General features: G+C 40.8%; 1 protein-coding gene across 1 annotated transcript; it reads right to left on the bottom strand.

The window, feature by feature from the left end:
• Positions 1–6,119: 6,119 nt before the first annotated feature.
• On the bottom strand, positions 6,120–20,899 carry LOC133977502 (Krueppel-like factor 15). The gene is made up of 3 exons (XM_062415683.1): positions 20,705–20,899; positions 17,177–18,641; positions 6,120–7,969 (listed from the first exon to the last, which is right to left on the bottom strand). The coding sequence occupies exons 2-3, from the start codon at positions 18,400–18,402 to the stop codon at positions 7,801–7,803; spliced, it is 1,395 nt and encodes a 464-aa protein (XP_062271667.1). The 5' UTR covers positions 18,403–18,641; positions 20,705–20,899; the 3' UTR covers positions 6,120–7,800.

Here is a 20,899-nt window from a genome sequence, read left to right as displayed (position 1 = left end):
TGTGGTGGAAGTATAGTAACAAAAAGACTTTGGCACTAAAAACACTGTAACGTTGAAACATAGAAGACTTGATTTGACTCATTTGGACGACTGAAGCTTCACATTAGCTTCAGATCAACTTTTAAACTCATTTTTACACAGAAGGACTGTAGATTTTGTCCTCCATCACTTCCATTGTAAGTGCATTATAAAGGGATCTTCCGATGATCAGTATGAACAGGAGGAATCATTACAGCAAGTAAAACTTTCAATGTTCTTTTGGCCCCTGATTGTTGTTTTAAGACTGACTTGAAAAATTGAACAGGTCCTTTAAGTGGCCATATAAGTGAAATCACTCTTAGACAGGTACTGAGACACATACAACTGGCAAATAAATAAATACAAAACTTGTCTTGTAAGTTGTCTTTATTGACTTTAAACTAGTTGATAATGACCAACAAATACAAGTAAAGCTCGGTGAACACCGTGGCATCAGTCAAGTTATGTTGATTTTTACAACCTTTCCTGAAACGCATCACAGAGTAAGCTACACTCTCTATAAGCAGTGTGTCATTATTGTATCAGCCCATATAACAGGTGTGTTGTCTCAGAGGGCTTTCTACAGGTTCTCTTCTTACACTAATTACTACATAGGCTGAATTTCCTGAAGTCTCATGGAAAAACTCAGATCAACAATTAACTGATCCTAATGACACGGATACTAACATGTACTGAGCCACACTGGTGACATGTTCCGTCAGCACCGTGAACACGGACCCTGTAGGTTATTTCAACATGTACAACATGTGATGGCTGCACCTGTCACCACACAGCTGATTCAGATGTCGGTGGCCCTCCTGCACTTACACATCCAGTTTCTTCTGTAGTTCTCTCTCTATAGTTCCCATTTAGGTCAGTTTTTGTACACACACTTAAGTTTATCTTTAGTTAATTTTTCTTAATATGTTGTAATTTCTGTCTCTTTTGAGTTGGCAGTGTTGGTTGGTATGTGTTCTCAGGTCTGAGCAAAGGTGCAGAGCTGGTAAATACAGGAAGTGGCCAATCAGACTAAACCAAGTGCCCTCCACATAATGGGGGGAAATGTGCTTCCTAGTTTTGGTTCATTTCTTGAGACTATATTAGGTTATTTGGTACTTTTATGGTTGATTCTTAATACTTCAAATTGTCTCGTGTTGTAATTATAATTCAGTCATTTTTTTCTTCTTTGTGTTACCCCAGTGTTCTGATCGGTGTGTTCACCGTTTTAGGTCAGGTTGATCTTTTCAGTTCCCCAAACTTTTGTTTTATTTTTTATTTTGTTTTACATTTGAATATTGTTTTCTTTTTTTGAAAATTAAATTCCCATTCCGGTATGTTCCCTGAGCCTGCCAGCTCGGTCCATCACACTCTGCTGCCGGAAATAATCCCTATGGAACCAAATGTGTATTCATCTGCAGCTGAAAATAGTCCCCAACAAATGCAGTATTTGTCTCCTGTTTGACTAATGTTTGCAAAAAAAATCCCCCAACAAACTCAAAACTGTAGTGCACAGATGTTATAGTTTTTTGTAGGAATGAATGGGCATGAAGCTGAGAGGCTTAGAGCTACATTTTTGTCTTATGAACAAAAATAAATAACAGCCTCAGTGACTTAGTGTGACTGAGAGGTTCATTCAGTATTTTTTTTATTTATTCTGGGACATGATGTCATGCATGATCCAAAAAATCCTCCAAACTAAACGAGGAAATATGTTGCTGGTTGATGCCATCCAGAAGGACACATTTTGTTGTTTTCTGATCTGGTCACAATTGACAGGATAATGTTGCTGTTTCAAAAGTAAAATGATGATGTCATTTTTCACCACAATGGTTAAGCTTTCATTAGCTATAGACACAAATAAAGCTTGGCTATTGTCACACTACTTGCACTATTTCTTCCTTTGCTCCGTGCCAATAAAAATCGTAATTATTAGATGTGCTAGAAGGCATGATGTTTTTGTTTTTTTCTTGGGAGGACAGTCGTGCATGATCACTTACTTGACTGCAAAGTTTCAGCCACCAGCAGCCTGCAGTTGCACTGTGCAGCTTCCAGTAAGAATGTATGACATAAAGGAGAACAGGCACGTTCCGCTAAGAAAACCAAGCTTCCTTGATTATATAAAGGTTAATGACAACAGTGCCTGCTGTGTGTAATGTGTAATATACACAGGAAAATGTAACAACCCTTCATGTGCCTATATATTGTGAAGTAGCTCATGACTCAAACCAGGTGCGGCCTCCTGTACAGTATGTTTATGTCTGTGAGCAGTTGTCAAGGTAAATGCGTCCACAGTGAGACTGATCATATGGGATAAATTAACTGTCGCCCCACACCCCCCAGCTCTCTGTGCTCTCAGTAACCCCTCTACACAAAGTCATACACATACTCACATGCGGGTGCTTGCCTTCTACATACTTACATATCAGTCCCAAAGTACAATCTCCAGACTAGATCTCTGAGCCAGAACCAATCGCCCCCCTTCATCAACTGCAACACTTTGACAGTCTCCCTATGGAAGGTGAGTCAGCAACTTCTTGCACAGGCAACTTCAGGTGCAGTGAAAGTCTGGTCCTCACGTGTACGTGTGTCCGCAGAGGTTGAACCAGGCTGGATGTCACAGTGAAAAATAATGTGAATCTAAAGGGGGGCCAGTATGCTGTAACTATATTGCTATATCTGTAATTATACTGTCTCACCTATGCTGGACATTTGGGGACTTTGTGCTGGCAGTTGTAGCAGCTAAACTTTGGAATATTCATTAAAAGTCATGACAGATACATCCTGTTTGTCTAAATGTGAGCTGATATCAGGCAGAGTCTCAGTTGTGTAAGGCTATATGTTATTATTCCTTAGTTGCACACTTGAGGCATGCTGCCAGGACTATATGGGATGGTCAAATGAGTGATGGCATCCTCTGGGTTTCCAAGTGGGCACGCTCGTTCCTCGATGTTTCACTGATAGGCACACGACACCTCCAGAGGGTTCACCAGTGAATCCCCTAGGTGCCATCCCCAGGTGGAATCCTTTCGCTTAATCCACAGCCACTGGCTCCCCATTTCAGCAGTCCTTGAGAGGTCTTTGACTGCCTGCCGGTAGACCTTCCCTCACACTCCCATCTCCCAGAGTAGCTTTGATGTTGAAGTGGCTATGAACCCTCTACAGCCTACCTCAACTAGTCAGACCTTTGCTGTCCAGTCTGGTTGTTGCGCATCAGCTGCCAGCTCTGCATACCTCAGCTTCTTGTACTTGTAGGCTTCCTCCACTGCATCATCCCAGGGCATTTTTACCTCAATGATGTAGATGAGCTAGAGTGAGGCTGACCATAGAATGAGATCTGGTCTAAGGTTGGTTGGCACAATCTCCGCTGGGAAGCAGAGCCTCTGGTCTAACTCTGCTGCCAGCTTCCAATCACGTACCCCACTTAGCCCTCACCATGTATGAAGGACAATCATCATGTATTTATACTGTAAGGAACATGATCAACCACGCACAGAATCAGAATCAGGTTTATTACCAAGTAGGTTTGCACATACAAGGAAATTGCCTTGATGTTGTGGTGCATAACAATCACAAATATGCACAAAAGTAAGTCCTTAATAATCTAAAAAAGAAAGAAACATTTTATAGTAATAAAGTGTACCAGATGGTGATGGAGGAGGTGAGGATGATGGTGTAGAAGTGCTGAATTTCTTCCGCTTCAGGTAGCTCATCCTCTGGTGAGGAGCTGTTTTGTCCGAACCAAGTCACCAGATGGTCAACCTTTTATTTATTAAAAAAACTGAGCAACCAGAGATATGCAGCTAATATATGGACAGTCATCAAAACAGGGAAAGTCAATCATTACTGAATCACATTTACCAGCTGTTGTGATTTTGGTTACTGAACAACAGCTCTGCTTGGCAAAGTGTCAAATGAGCGAGGAGCTAATTAATGCTAATTCAAAGCTTCACAGTTCACAGGAATAATAATGTGTTCCCGGAATGACAGAAAGCTCTGCAATCATTTATTTAGCATTGATTTTTATTTATTTTTGTTAATTAATATCTTGCTAACAAGCTAACCAAAGCAGGAGCAAATACTTGGACAGAAAAACCCACAGCTTAATCTACTCATTAGCTTAGAGACTTCCAAAGCCAAGTGAAAATGAACCTTTGTGCTCAGGCAGCAGTTACATTTCAGTCAGCCTACTCACGTTGAATGGATTATTATGTGAATGTGGAATGCATACAGAGCTGATATTTGGCCTCTATATGCTCTCACTCTCCACAAAGATACACCAAGCTGCCAATAATAGAGGTTACAGAGAGAAAATGCTAATTTTGGGCTGCTACGATGCATTTCCTTATCATTATTTGTGTCACTGAAGACTTGAAGATACTAAATGAGACAACCCTTCCACTAAACTATCAAATTCAAGCTGCAGCATAGATGGATCAGCTGTCAGTCAGCTTTAGTTGCTCTGGAGTGTTTTCTGATTCCTCTGAGACGAGTTTGTACTGCCACATAAATCTTCTGTCCGAATAATGATGAGGGTGCACAATTGTTTCTTTCATAATTAATAGCCTTCCACATAACAAGACCGAACATGAAATATGAGTCTCTGCATATTTAATATTTAAATGAACTGCTGCACAAAAACCCATACATTACAAACTTTATTATATATTTATACTGTTTACAGATTTAAAAAGATTTCATATATTGATGTAAATTAATGAATTTATCCTTTGCAACTACATTTATTGATATTCTATTAGTGAGCACATTATCCTATCCCTTAGCAAAACGTAGTATACTTGAAGTTCACTTTCAAGTGTACAACAAGTACACTCATCTATATACTACTAGTGTACTAGGTTTATACTTCTAGTCCACATTTTAGTTTATTGAAGTATACTTAAAGTATACAACAAGTCTTCTATATACTGCCATTGTACTAGTTCTATACTATATGATCTTGAACATATACGTTTATAACAGGGGTAATACCTCAAAGCTAATGTGTGTAGTGAAAAACATTTTTATTCTGCTAAATGAAATGTAAGCACGAGTCAATGACTTGACCTTATTCTGTACTTGGATCAAGATATACTCAGTATTAGTACTTTGTGGCAGAAAGAAGTAAAAAGTATACTAAAGTACAAGTAGAAACTTTAGTATTAAAGTATAAGTGTAAGTCTTAGTATTAATGTACTTAGTCTTAGACTTTTCTTTATACTTTTCAGTATACGCCAAGTATACTTCACTATACTATTCTTAAGTACATAAAATTTAGTATATAAAAAGTAATCTTCAAGTATACTGCCTCAGTTTTAGTATAAAAGTATACTCGTAGTACACTTGAATAAACTACTTTTTGCTAGGGGATAACCCAGGGTATTATTAGTTTTTTAGGACATTGGGTAGGTCACATCAAAATATATATCTACCTGATGACTTTCTGCAACTGGACTGAATGCAGTTCACATCAATAGATCATTAAAACGTGTTTATTGTATAAAAGACAACAGACTGCTCTCCCAGATTAAATGAAAGAAATGATGAATGAAGCTGACCTACAGTCTGACCTGGAGGTAAAACACTACTTGAGTCAAAACTGTATCAAATGATGGTGTTGTGTTGAAATATTGGAGCACTCCGATCAGCTGCAGTGTCCAATCACTAGCAGAAATAATGTGGCGTGTCGTCCAGGCCAACATTTATTTTCACAGCATCACTTGTTTTATCATCTGCAATAAGACTTGTCTACAGGCAGTAAGCCACAAGGGCATGTAGCCACTAACCCTCTGTGCAGTCTGTTTTGTTTGGCCATAACTTCTTATTTATTACTGGCATGAACTTGTTTGCTATTTATAGATTTTTTTTTTTACATGTATTATTTATACTGCTGATACTGTAAGAATATGTGTGGATGATTATAGTGTTCAGAGAGCAAGTTTTTCATTGTATCCAAACACAGTGGTGGCATTTTAATGTACATGACAGTCACTCAAGTCAAGTGACAGTAGCAGCAGTATGACCATAAATTCAATATCCTCTTGGTCTGAAAGTATTAAACCCAGAATAGTGAAACTCAAGACAACACACACATGATTGTTTCTTTTAAAATTTTATTTGTAAATGCATCTTGGATAGAACAAAGAAAAAAAATATATAATATATTCATATGTACTGAAACGTTAAGTTATGTACACATTTAGGGTTTGCACTAAAAATCTTCACAACCACTGATTTGTTATTTTGTTTTGTTTTTTAAGATATGGTATCAGAATAGTCTCTGTGTGTTTCCTGGATGCAGCGATGTACATTCCTGCATATTTACATACATTCATAGGATGCGATAAAACACCTGTGTTCACACAAGCGTTCAAAATTCAAAAATTGAATAAAAAGGAATGATGTACAATGTTGTGTACCCCTGCTTGTTGTCGCTCTACGTTACATGAATGATGATGGACGGCATCGCTGTGCACCCCTACATTATTCACAGCGGGGGGTGATGAACAGAGCAAATGATGAGTGAGAGCGATTAGGGCTTTAAAAAGTTTCAACACCTGTGGCGTGGCCTCGAAAAAAAGGATATCGTGATTACATTTCCCAGAAGTTTCATCCTCCTGGTAGTTCAGCACCATAGTGTGTAGTGTGTCCACAGATGTCGCCTCAACGTATTGTAATGAGTTGAGGCCAAAGGCTTCTCAGGGTGAGTCCAATAACAGATAAAGCATAGTTGAGGCAGCTGTTGTGTCAAGTTATCAGCAAAATAACAGCTCAAATAATAATAGCAGACTGGGACATTCTGTTTTGTGGCTGTGCGCAGACTGACATGGGCCATAATTTGATTATTTGACTCGAAACAGTCCCCAGTAAGGATTTTGTGGTACAGTAAGGCCAGAAAAGTGATACATATAGAAGACGAGCGAGTAGGTACACGTGACTTAGCTTAGACATTTAACACTGAACAGAAGGCCGATTGAACAATCACTGTTTCGCTTTTGCATTTCTTGTGTTGCTCTGTCATTGTCTTCCTCCTTGCAGTTCACAAAGTTGCAGTAAAATGTGAGAGGAGCCTCGGTAGCTTATTGAGATTAAGCCATCAGTAGTTCATGTCCACGAAGTATAATGATCTCTCCTTGTGCATCAACACTGAGCTGAATAACTAAGGTGTTCATCTGTTCTGACAGTGAACTGTGGTGCAATGCAGCAAAAACTAGGACAAAGCTATCAGAAAAACCTCACAGCAGAAACCTCTGTGGACCCCAGGAAGAGTAACTACTACTCCGGCAGTAGCAGGTGGAGGTCCATATGAACTTCCTTAACTTTGCATAAGATGAGGAATGTCCGAAACATTGGCAGTTTTCCGAAAAATAAAAGGCAGTTGTTCTCCGGGGTAGAATGGTCACGCAAGGCTATTACCAAAGCATCACATAATCCAGACTGAATGAAAATAAGCTTATCTTATCTTTTGCTGAGGCAGGAGATAAGAGCAGAACAAACATAAGGAGTACAATCTACAAAAGCACCAACAGCAACAACAACCGTTAGCTGATTACAGACAAGATGGCAACTGTGTTGGTTTACCTTTGTACAATAAATTAGAACAATCACAGACTGCTGAAACAAAAAGGTAAGGCGTGCTTCCACTCACTTATTGATTTGATGATGGCACAAACATTTGCGCACACACACACACACACACACACCTGTTTGCACACACTCACACCTTGCTCCCTTGGCCTATGTCTATGTATGAGAGTGATCCCAGCATTCCCAGTGATCCGAGCGTCAGTTTGCCGAGCGTACTGTCCGGCTGCTTCGTGGAAAACGGTGGACTTTGATGTGTTTTGAAAGGTGGTCACTGCGGGCGAACTTCTTCTCGCACACGGGACACTGGTAGGGCTTCACCCCCGAGTGGGACCGCCGGTGTCGCGACAGCTCGTCCGACCGGGAAAACCTGGAAGGAGAAAGAGGAGATTTGTTTTACATTTCACCAATGACCAAAAGATATGTTCAAGATCATAAAAGATGACCAGCTTGACTTTGACTTTAACACCAGTGACTCGTGATTACACTTCAACTTTATCCTTTTGAATTGACTCCATATCCAACCCAAGTCAAAAAAGTATACAATCAACTTTTGTTTTTCCTGGCAACAGATTTGATCAAGTTTGTTTAATTCCCGTGTTCTTTTCTCTTGGCTCGCGATTGCTATTGATGGCTTTAGTAAATAAAAACCAAACGTTCCCGTTCATAGGTTGTTCACACAACCTATTTGAGGTCATACAACCTCACACGACCACATCCGCCACAGATATCAGACTAAAAAGAGGACCATCCTTGGCACAAAATTAGGTAAGAAGTTAGTTAATGTTATCTTACAAGTAGCTCAACCAGCTTACTTTGTGTTTAGGCAGTACCTCTTTTAAAGGAGCTATCACAAGCAGCAGGTGGTCATGTACACAACCAACATTACAAGACAAGACAGAAAGTTAAAAGTCAACTGAGTGAAACTGAGTCAGAGCACTTCCTTGTTGCTGAAAGGTCAATACAGAAAGATGAGGGAAAGAGCACACCAGCTCTATATCACATTCAGACATGACCACTCAAACACTCATGTAAGCAGACTTTGGACACATTCACATTAATATGTTTTTTCATTTTAAAAGGGCTTCAAAACAAAAATGATTTCCATCCATACAAGTGTTTTAGCACTGTTTCAGAATTCATCTCCATCCAAGCTAACACACCTAAAAACGCACGTCAACGTACACTGGGAGGCAGATTGTCTACTTTGTGGTTGGTTGCTTAGTTGCAGAAAAGACTATGTAGGAAGGCTTTTCTGGCTTAATTGCCGATGTTTCTTGCCAAAAGGTCAAAAAGAAACTTGGTTGTTGTCTGGTTAAGTGCTCTTTGTACGTAACCAAAAATAATTTGTAATGTGAAGGAACCATCACTGTAAAACCTCTCTAATATTGCATGGAGGTGTTCTGTTTTTCAGTTCCAACAAGACCAACAGAGCTGTGAGTCTTCTTTAGCAACCATCAAGCTGTGTCACGTCAGTTTCAGCTGTCGGAATCTCCCACTTAAACTTTCATTCACATGAATATTTTAAGCTTATGAAGTAGCTTGTGAAAAATAAATTGTGCCAAGTTAGACGCATACCAGCTGTTGTTTCAATGTGTCAAACAATTAGCATGTCACATCTCCTGCTGCTAATCTCAAGATCAGGTGTCATCTATGAGATATGAACAAAAAAATATGCTGCCACTAAAAACTGCTCCGCAAATCTAAATAAATCTTTGAGTTTTTAACTTAAGCTACAAATGCAGAAAGCGGAAGACACTTGGATTCAATAAGGGATTCAAAACTGGATGTAAAACCCCAACCCCTGTCACAAGAACAAAATATCAAGGCACACCTGATATTTTCCTTCATAGCCAATTTTGACCTGCAAAACATCTGGAGAAGTTGATTGCTCATTTAGGACTTGAAACACAAAGTTTAGGACCTGAACTTGACTTGGTACTTGTTGGGTTTGATTTTTGATTTGTTGTTCTTGATTTTGAACATATTGGTCTTGATTTGAGACATGACTCAGGACTTCATAGCCAAGATTTGAGACTTATTTCTGATTTGCAAAACATCTGGAGAAAATTGTTGTTCATTTAAGACTTGAAACATAAGGTTTAGGACCTGGACTTGACTTGGGACTTCATGGCCAAGATAAGAGACATAATAGTGACTTGCAAAAGCATCTGGAGAAAATGAATGAAAAGTCCTGATTCATGGCTTTCGGTCAGCATCCTCCACTTGTGTCCAATCATAAACTGTTGTTCTGATCGTGGGGAAACTATTCGTCTTGGCTCCTCTGAACAAACAAATGGCAGCATTTATCTTTGGAGTAAACATTTCTTTGTGTGTTAATGATATTTTACGGCACCAAACTTGACAAGTGCCTATAGCGCATGATGCAACCCGGGATGAAACCCTTGCTTTTTCCACTGCCATGGCATTATTTTCTATTCAGCTCTGGCAGCCTCCTTGTTATTCCCAACATGTATACAACTAGAAATGCTTCCACCGAGCCCAACAGATTCAACAGTGTAATTATCCTTCATGAGCAAGAATTTCCTCACATGTCGATGCTACAACTCATTTGCCTGTAACTCATTTGGAAAAAACAAAACATGGCAGAGGGTTAGCATGCGATGCAAACACTGCTTTGGCTGGAGCCACGGGGATGACGGCTCCGGGGCTTCTTCCAGCAACCTACTTCTCTGAAACTGACTGTCACCAGCCAGCCTCTGCATCCCAGATGTTGCTCTGCTGACCTGACAGGATGATGAATCGATACAATTGCACCCTGTGATTAAGCAGCAACACTTATGGAACAGCAGGAAAAAAAAGCCCATAGTACACTCTGTCATATGTAGACACACAAAGCTTAGAAGCTAGAGTAACACCGCTGCAGTAATAGACATGATGAAGCTACTCGCAACATCTGACAGTAGTTTACAGAGAGAGACGCTGCCAATAAAACCATTCCAGTAACACCCAAAAGCTAGCCTGTACCTGCTAGTAAGAGATCCTTTGAAACAAGTAGATGAAGTTTACACAGTGACTCGTGTAATTGGATCAATTAAGTCACTTTCTGTGTACTTTAGTGAGCACAATTAACACTTTGGCAGCACAGAGTCTCCACTCTTAAAAACTATTAAATAAAATCTACTCAAATGAAATCACTTTTTCTGCCCAGAAACATTTTCTTCCATATTTAATCACTTTTAATAACTGGTCAAATGATGAAAAATTACACATTTTAATGGGAAAGGTAAAAGTATGTTTGTATCTGCTGGCCACAACCTTCTGGTTCTACATCAGCCCTCACATTTCTTTCATTTTAATATGAAACTGTGTTCATGTATTGGTCCTATCCTCATCATTCTCATTATTTGAGTTCATTGGTAACTAACACACACATGCACACATGCAGTAAACACATATGTTTATTGATTTATTAGTTATTTTTGTGATTTTTTGCAGATTTTGTCTACATTTTTTTTTAATAATAGTTGTAAGTCATGATTGAAACACAGTGGTCAGTTTTCTGAATTGCTTCTGTGGGGGAATGCTGGGTCTCTTTAAATTAAAGAGCACAGCCTAGACCTGCTCTATGTGAAAAGTGCCTTGAGATAACTTTTGTTATGATTTGGGGCATATAAAAAAAGATTAATTTATTGTTTGATTGATTGATTATTACATACAGTACCAGTCACAAGTTTGGACACACTTTCTCATTCACGCGTTTCCAAACTTTTGACTGGTACTGTGCACGAAGGACTTTGTGCATATTTTTTTCTTTATCCTTTGACATGTGCTGTTAATTCATGTCACTATTCATACAATGCTTTGGGCAATACTTTATCTGATTATGGTCATGCCAGTATATCACTTTACATTTCGATGTAAAAACTGCATTAGTTATTGCAGAAGAGGCTGTTTGGAACTTGTCCAACGGATCAATACAGACAAAATGCAAAAGAAACAGCATAAGAAACCACAGGAACAAGCTCACACTACTTGTGATGATTACATTTTAAAAAAGTATTGCAGGTGAATGGCATAAAGAAAGACAGAGATAAAATATTGCAACAACAGACTTTCTCGGGCAACTGTGTGGTTCACAAGGTGACATGTAATTAAACACTTTCATATCAATGCTGATCAATGCAGTCTTAAAGAAAGTACTGATTAGTGTAATATGAATACTGTACACAGTTTAAACTCTGCTGGCAGAACTCTTAAGCACCTGAGATCAACACCTGTGGTTGCAGGTGCAGGATATATTTACTCTGATGTATGATCATTGCAGCGTGGATGCAGAATGAAATTTAATGCTTGACAATAAAAGAGTCCAATAGTTCAATATCTTAACCCAATGTTGCATGTAATGTAATGTTTTCCAGTAAACTGTGTGCTGTCAGATCTCATTAACATGCTGTTAGATGTAGCATGCATACACAGATCATTTCATTCTTTAAACAGTGACACTATCGCTGCCGTTCCGAGGTCTGACGTTCCAGCATCTGCTTTGGATCTGCTGCTTTGTTAAATGACACAAACTATCAGAGGCACAGTGACAGGATGTATGACGTTCTATCCGCCGCATCTATTTGAAGCTGTTTTCTCTCCATTAAAGGAATCTGTTTTCATTTCACGATAACTAAAAGCTGTTTTTTATCAAACGGTTGAATAACTGTGTTTGCATTTCTTCAAATCAAAAAAACATTCATAAAAGCTGCACCGCACCCTGATTTTCATTAAAAAACCAGCGTTGGCTTGGTGTTGGCAGAAATGAATGAAAACCAGTGGGCCATGTGCAGACCTCTTCTTCTCACCTTGAAAGAAAGGGTTGCGCTGCATCCATGCATGAGTGTAAGCGTGGAGTGTGTACGCCCCCCCCCCCCCCCCCCCTATTTAAGCATTCCCCTCGTGTGTGGGCACAGTACTCCCAGAAACGCCCTCAGGGAGTTCCTGGCTTCATTCCTCCAACAGTCAGCCTGAAAGAGTTGAGTAACAGCGCCTGGGCCTGAAGATATCACGCTCTCTAATGAAGAAGCGCCCGAAGGAAACTTGGCAGCTCATCATTTCTGCATGTGTTCGAGTGGTTGAAATTTAAAGGAATACACTGAGAAAATTGTCCTATTGGTCACCATAACAAGAAGCCAACATCTAGAGCTATAACTGGTTAGTTTTTAAAGTATGACAGATTGTTGTAGATTATGAGTAAAACTGAGACATGTTATGATTGTTTAGAATAGAAGGGACTACTTCTCTTGCTCCCATAGGATTAGCAGATGATAGGAGACTCTTTTAGTATAGGAGAACTTTATTAATAGAGCTACGCATTCCAGCTCGCTTTTTTCTATACGACAAAGGTTGCTGGAGCTTTGACTTTTTTTCACTTCTCCGTGCACCTTGGAAGTAGGTGAAGTTGTGCCAGAAACCTCCACCATGAAGTTCTGAAGTCAACCCGTGCTGGATGCAAGGGTACATTTAGCTTCCCTTTGGAAATATAGTATAGAATGTTGGCGCAAAATCGTGGTGCAGCATAGGAAGTGATGCATTTTACATGATATCAGTGGTGTCGAACCTAACATCATCACAACTGCTACACCAGTAACAACAGTGGCCCTGAAAGCTCAACTCATACCACATACAGAAATGTCTACAGCATCATGCTTCTCGAAACCAATATACAAGTATTCTTTGGTTGTGTTTTCTTTGTTTTGAACTTTTTCTTTCTAAATTCTGTGCATGTGTTGTCAATTGGAAGAAGACGCCCATGTTTTGTCTAATTGCAGCTGTTTTCCTGAGTTGCAGTTTGTTGAGGCTTCAGGGCCACCGTAGGCAACAAACTACTACTGCTAATTCTTACCACAGCAGGGTGCCTCTACTGTGCTGACGTATCAAGTTTTAAACCTAAACCTCACCTCACAGAGTTGCAAGTTCACAGTGTCAAAATCTAGTAATTATTTTAGTTTATATTGTGCTGCACACATGGTGCACATTCCAGAATAAATGTGTTTGGGGGAAGGGGGGATGTTTAACAAGAGCAACAGCAAACTTTCTCCCTGGGGCCCCAACAGGTTAAATACTTTCATGAGTATACATAAGTTAATGACAATTCAGTTTTTGGATCTTTATACCAAATATCTACAAACTCTAATGGTTAGCAGCAGTTAGATGGGAGATGCTACTCTCTTGTTAGAACTCAATACAGTACTTAGTGTTAGGATGGAGCATCAAAGCCACAATATTAAAGGCTAAGTTGGCCAAAACAATCCACTAAGAACCTGAAAAGAGAAGTTTTGGGAGATTGATCTACCTGGAGCAGACTCTCCTTGCACTGTTGATTTTGTTATACATTTGAATATACAGTACCACACTCTGTGCATCTTTACATCTAGCCATTCCCTTTCTGTTCCTCTCAGTCTATGAAGAACCTTGACTGATCCCTCTCTTCTCTTTCACGCAGCGTGGCAGCCTGGACGTTCCTAGCCCACAGTCATGGTAACTATTCAACACTTTGTCTTTGTTCGCTCCACTTCCTCACTGCTGCTCCCTTCAAGTGATTGTGTGCAAAACTGAAACAGGCCTTTTTCTCCCACTCTATCTGCCTCTCTCTCAAACCCCCCTATCCCACCACCGCCACTTCGTCTCCTTGTTTTTAAAAGAAAAAAAGAAAAAAAGAAACTAAGTTACTTTCTGCTCCTTATTCCATTCTGCTGCTTCTCTCACACTTTACCCACTTTTTTTTTCTCCTTTGGTCGGCCCCCTAATTTACCCCATCACATACAGTGGGTGAAATGCACACACACACACGCGCACGCACGCACGTACACACGCACTTCCATCCAAACTAGATCCTGCCTTTTGTGTACAGACAAGAGCTCTTTGTTAGTCAGAACACAACCTGGATTACTACTGCACACATTTCTGCTGCTCTCCTCATGTATTAGGACACACTTGTGCAGCATTACAAATACAGTACATGAGTGGTGGCAGGTTGCCAGTTTGGTACTAAAGTCAAACAGACCAACACAAAGCTTTTTAAGGGGTATTATTGATGACTCAATATCTGCATGCTAAAGCACCATTTATACACGATTGAATGTATAAAAGAGTCGGCTCTTCTAAGACTGATGTCTGCAAGCTGCGGCAGGTTGGAGCCAAATTACGTAACAGCTCTCTGGACCAATGTGTTAATGCACAAGTAAAGGTAAGCATACCATATGCACAGATGCAAGGCACATGGAGAACACACTCACCATGTCAGTACTTGCCACTGGTACTGAGTGGCGAGTGGGAATAGTGACTGTGTGTATAGTTAGAGCAGTGGCCTTAATGAATCTAATATTAATGTCATTCAATCTCATTTTATCAAGTGAGAAGAAAAAGTGCAATGAATAAAAAGCATAAATTTGCAAAGTGGGTCCACAAAAAGTGATGTTCTTTATAACAAAAAACATAACATTTTCTAGTTAGTTTAATTAGACTTTTATATCCAATTTCAACTAGTGGTGTGGCCAAATATTTGACACATGTTAATTTTGTTACTGGCTAATCATGTTTGGTTGGTGATTGCTGTACAGAAGAAGCCAGTCAAGAAGTGCAAATCATAAAAATAGCAAGTTTTGAACTTTATGTCATCGAAATAGGTAAGCAAACATAACACTGCAGTATAAATATTACCCAAACTGTGAAAGTGAGCTGTTAGCTTTAGCTTTAGCTTGTTATTAGCAGCAGATGAGCAGCAGTAGTTTCAGTTCTTGGTCTTCATCTACTCATAATGTGTTCAGGCACAGTACTGCATGTAGATCACCTCTTTACCTATAACTGTAGTTACATGTGTGGACAGAGACTTAAAGCATACAAATGCACTTCAGGTTTGTGGCTACATGCGTTTAGTAGAGTAGAAGTGAGCTGAAGTTTTGTAGTGATGATTCAAGGAGAGATTACCATCCAAACATTGAAAGTGTCCTAACCATTAGCCAACTAGGCTACAACTAGGCTAATAGCTATATAGATAGTTGCTACAAGAACTATTGCAGGCTTACAGACCTAATAATAAAAAGCTGCTGTTAAAAAAGCATAAAGAGCAGATATGTTTTCTACCAAAGCTAGCTTGTTGTTGTTCAATATATTTGATGAATGAACACAGAGTCCGACTCACGTTTTGGACCAATGCTGCGCAAAGACGTAGAAATGCTATTCGATTTCTGAATTAATTTATATTTGGTGTCTTTTTGGGGCATTAAAAACAAAGATTCTTTCGGCCTGGCAGTGGTTCTTGTACAATAACACAGGAAACAGTGCACTCTTCTCGTCTCTGTAGCTGACCTGATGTCCTAAGGAAAACAGCCAGCGAAAATCTGGGCAAACCTTATCCTCAAGTCACACTCACAACACACACTTTCAGACTGATTAATGTAAAAAGATGCTTCACTTTAATGAGCAAAGAAATTAGCTCACTGATGAACACATCCAAGTTCTCGCTCTGTGTCTCTCTCTGTTACACACAGCAGGTTCCAAATTAGATCTTGTTGCTTTTATACTTAGCACACACACACACACACACACACACACACACACACACACACACACACACACACACACACACACACACACACACACACACACACACACACACACACACACACACACACACACACACTGCCCCAGCAACTGCACAGCTGTTGAGACTCAACAGGAGGTGCCCATGTTGTGCCCATGTGACTCCAGCCCGAAAGCTCAGTCCCAGATTTAGTTTACATCTGCAAAAAGAGACACCCCTGCTATTCTTGTATATCCCAGATATCTCACTACCTGACAAGAAGTGTGACTGCAAGCAAGCAAACCACTGCCTCACATCATTCCAATTAACACTTTGAAAGCAGCATGATAGTCGTTAAGAACACTCAGGATGATTGGTTTTGCTTGACTTTTATATCATGAAACCTTTAATAAGCTTCCTGTGAGCTTCCTATTTCTACTATTCCACCAACAGTAATCCAGTCATGTCTGACTTTCACAATGATCAAGCGCATTACCAATAATGATATGCTCTAGCTGTTTCTGTTTTACTCCCTTGGAGCTGTTGGAGGGTGATGGGGGGTCTGGGCTCTCTAGAACCTCTAAGCCCCACTAGCCGGTGCTAATAGATGACCCCCCAAAGCGTCAGGTCAGTTCAAGTGTCAGTTAAAATCTGCACCAGACTTGGTTCCATTGAGCAACATGACACCATACTCAGCACATAGACATTTCCCTTTGACATACAATTACTGCTGCTTCCAAATAGGCCATACTAACAAATAGGGGTTAAGCCCTTTTAAATCATGCAGATGCACTAGAGTCTGCTGTTATTGCTCAGTCCTGTGAACAACCCGGCTTTATATAACCAGTCATAAACATGACTCAATCTCTGGGTCTAATCTAGTAAAGATAACAAACGCATAAACATAAAAAGCTGCACTGTGCAATTATAGTGATTTTGCATGGGCAGGGTTAATTCGCTCTAAAGGGAGAATGTTTGACGCTGTCAGCCAGTGGACTGTAAATTTGCTACGAAACATGTTCATTCATTATATCCAGTACCCACCTCCATCCACAGCCCTGCCAGTTGCACGCGAAAGGCTTCTCCCCCGTGTGCCTCCTCAGGTGGGCCTTCAGGTGGCTGCTCTTGGTGTACATCTTGGTACAGCCAGGAAAAGTGCATTTGTGCATTTTGATAAGATCCGCCACCGGGTTCTTCTGGAACTTCTGATCTCCGACAAGAATCCCCGATCCCTGACTGATTGAGCTGTCCCCGAGCCCCAGAGGCTTGGCCGCAATGGGGACGGGAGCAATGCGTACAAACTTTGAAGACATGTTCATGGTGGGGGAGGGCAGGATGTGGGGCACCAGGGCAAAGGTCTGACCTTGGATGTTGACTAGTAACTGTGCGATTTTGATGTCTGAGGCTGGGGCAGGCGGTGGGGGCTGGGCTACGGGGGTGAGAGGCACCGCGGTGGGCTCCTGCTTGATCTGAAGGGGCTGAATCTGTAGGATGACTGGCATCCCACCACCGTTAGAACCACTGTCTGCTGATGAAGGTTTGTTGGCGGATGCCTTCTTGTCCGTTGTGCTGGATTCATGTGTGGGGTTAACAGATGTGGTTTTGGTCTCGCCGGAGGCAGCAGTGCAGGCGGTGGGGACAGTTTGGTCTGAATACTTGGCCTCTGACTCCAGCTTAGGCTCAGGGGATGCATCCCTGCACCACTCCAGGCCAGCTTCTAGACCAAAAGCCTCCTCTAGTCCCACTCCCAACCCTGGGCAACTCTCTCTGATCTCCTGCTTCATTGTCACCACCTCCATATTCTCCTCCAGGAATTCTTCAATTTCTTCCAGTGTGGGCTGGAAAGACCCTCCGAGTTGTTCCTCTGCTTCTGCATTGGACCAGGCAAGGAAGTCAAAATGTTCCTCCTTCACAGGCTCACGTTTCAAGGGCTCATCTTTCCTTGACTCCCAGAGGAAAGTAGATAATGGTATAGGTGCCCCAGATGCTACAGCAGCACTGCCTAAAGAGGCCTGGGACAGCAGGTGGTCCAGGATGCTGTCCTGGCTCTCGGCACTAGAGTTACTGCCGTAGCTCGAGCTGAGCACCTGGGAGTCCGGGCTGGAGCAGGAACGAGGGCTGGATGACTCGCTAAGGTCATCCTCCGAAAACGGTGATGGCATCACCTGGTAGGAGCTCAGGTCTGTCACCATGTCAGACAGCCGGTATGCTGGTGGAGAGCCACCGTAAGGAAGAAAAGTCTCCTCGCTCACTGGGGAGTTATCCACCATCCCTGGCTAATGCCAAACTGCTGTCTCTTGTCGGACCTGGAGTCTGTGTTTAGGAAGATTTGTAAGAAAATGATCCCCCCTCACTTGGAAAGTTAGGCCAAATAAACCCAGGTCACCAAGGCCAGTCCTCTCACTGGGGTGAGATAGTGAAACACCTGGTGTTCTCTCCCAGGGTGGAAAAAGTAAGCGTCAGGGAAACACTCTTACAATCCAAGGTCTCCAGCCAGGACGCAGTATGTCTAAATGGAAATAAACAGAGACAGTGAGAAGTCTGTTTATCTTAATCCCTCATGCACCTTCTGTTTAACTTAAAAAGGAAACAACCTGACTTGGAAAGATAGTGTCAGGTGATTTTATACGTATTAAGAAATGTATGATAATATGTCATATCCTTTAATCCATCTGTCAACCTATATGAGATGCTTGTCATGCTGTGTATGCAAACTCTAAAATCCCACAGGAGCACTGTTTTGTACCCTCTTTGCTTGACCCTTCACATCTAAGCATTTCCCTGTCATGACCCTTCGTCACATCGCAGAGATGTCTGTATGAGCTACCAACATTTCAACCAAACAATGATATCACCTTCTCGAAAGGACTCTCGTGTATGTCGTAAAAAGCAAAGATTTGAGCTTGAGAGTTCATTCTTCACCTTTAAAACTGGAATGTCATGCATCTGCTTATGAGATGCATCTGAAAGCTCAGAAATAAACCTAGTAAGTGGCTTAATGTAGTGTGTTGTGTCTTCTCATCTTGTGACCCCTTCAGATTTATCCTGCGACCCCTTGTGACTGCCTTACTTTATACTGTATACTACTTAACTGTGCAAAGTCACGCTAACATCATTATGGGTAGAAAATGTCCAAGATACAAGTGTACACTTCAGAACCTTTTATAAAATACATGTATATCATATATGCATTATCTTCTCTACTTATATAATTCCCCAAAAAAGAATCCGGACTAAATTAGAAGCTGTTACTGTATTTGTCTGATGTAGGATCACTGAACACACTATTTAAAGGGACTCTGTGTATACTGTATTATATATGTAGTGCAGCAATGATATCTTACTGAAAAACAACAATCAAATTTAAAATATCAAATCAATGAATTGGGATTTTTTTTTAAATTCATACCTTTGAGTTTGTTATAGTAGTCCTATATTACAGTCATTTTCTTAATGAGAAGTTTAATGTCATGTATTTATATGCTCCCTTTAAAGTCTTCATATACTTCCTTTGATTTATCTCCATGCTACTTTCTATGTCTATTTTAGTTTCAGGCTATAAGTTAATAAGTCGGTATATATTTAATATTATAATATAGTTGATTTGCATGAGCTTAAACAGCAAAGCGAGTATATGGTTCTACATTATAATATTTGTTTTTATATTATACTCCTGCTATAGTTCATAAATAGGTTATTTTCCTGGAAGAGGGCGCGTTGGTCCTATACTGCCTCCCTCCTCACCCCCCCTCACTCCTCCCGCCTCCATCCTTCCTCCCTTTCCAGGGCCCCCTGCCTGGTCTGAGTGACCGAGAGTAAACCCAGCCAGAGAGAGAAAGAGAGAGAGAAGAAGAAAAAACTGTCAACAATATTATCAGAAAGCACCACATGGGGCAGACGTGCGCTCCTCCGCTGCGTGCGTAAATCACCTGCCCTGCTTGTTTACGGGACAATTAAAGAGCTGTAAATCAGTCACATCTCTGCCTCTGAAGTTGGGAATATGCATCAACCAACAGATTTACTATCCTTCTATATAGCGATGCACACTGTCCTATTTAATGCTTTATTTTGATTTGGAATCATTTCTTATGTTGTTCATGGAAAGGAACGATTCATCTCTTAATGACTAAGTTGTGCATTCTCACACAGCCAGCGCCTTCTATTTATGTATATTCACAGCTTATCCATACTTTGCATGATAATAATAATAATGATCAGATTTGTGCAGGCAGCGTGGATCCTGTAAAACTTGTAAATCCTGTCACATGCGCAGCTGCGAGCACAAGAGAGACCAAAAACACATTGAAAATTCATTCATTTATATTCTGCACTTTCAACTGCGGCACGCTAAAAAAAAAAAGAAAAGAAAAAAAAAATCCGACCCTTCATAATCACAGCCGTGGACTGTGTTTTTCTGGCGGTGCATACATAACGCATGAGTAAGCGCGCGTCTCCGCTCCTCAACGTAAACATGTTTTCGTCCAGCCTGCTGCAGCATATGGCACCGACGCACACGCTGCACCCCTGAACGCACCATCACACGAAATATATCAAAAAATCCTCCAGTCTTACCTTGATCACTCAAAGCAAGAAGCATATAATCCCAATGCAAAAAGCGCGGGGAGTGTTGCTTTTATCCGGTGCATCGGACGGGGCAGTGTTTGCCCTTGAGACTGGCCGTGCAGCAGCAGCAGCAGCAGCAGCAGCAGCGTTGGTTCAGACTGGACTGGAGCACTGACTGAGTTGTACTATATGACCGTCACATGA

The sequence above is a fragment of the Scomber scombrus genome, chromosome 3 (assembly GCF_963691925.1).
Source record: "Scomber scombrus chromosome 3, fScoSco1.1, whole genome shotgun sequence".
Classification (NCBI taxonomy): domain Eukaryota; kingdom Metazoa; phylum Chordata; class Actinopteri; order Scombriformes; family Scombridae; genus Scomber; species Scomber scombrus.
This window is presented reverse-complemented; position numbering and strand designations above follow the sequence as displayed.

Coding starts and splice junctions, on each gene's coding strand:
- LOC133977502 (XM_062415683.1), bottom strand. CDS start 18,402: ATGGTGGATAACTCCCCAGTGAGCGAGGAGACTTTTCTTCCTTACGGT. Junction 7,970..17,176: donor TGGCAGGGCTGTGGATGGAG/GTGGGTACTGGA, acceptor TTCTCCTTCCAG/GTTTTCCCGGTCGGACGAGC.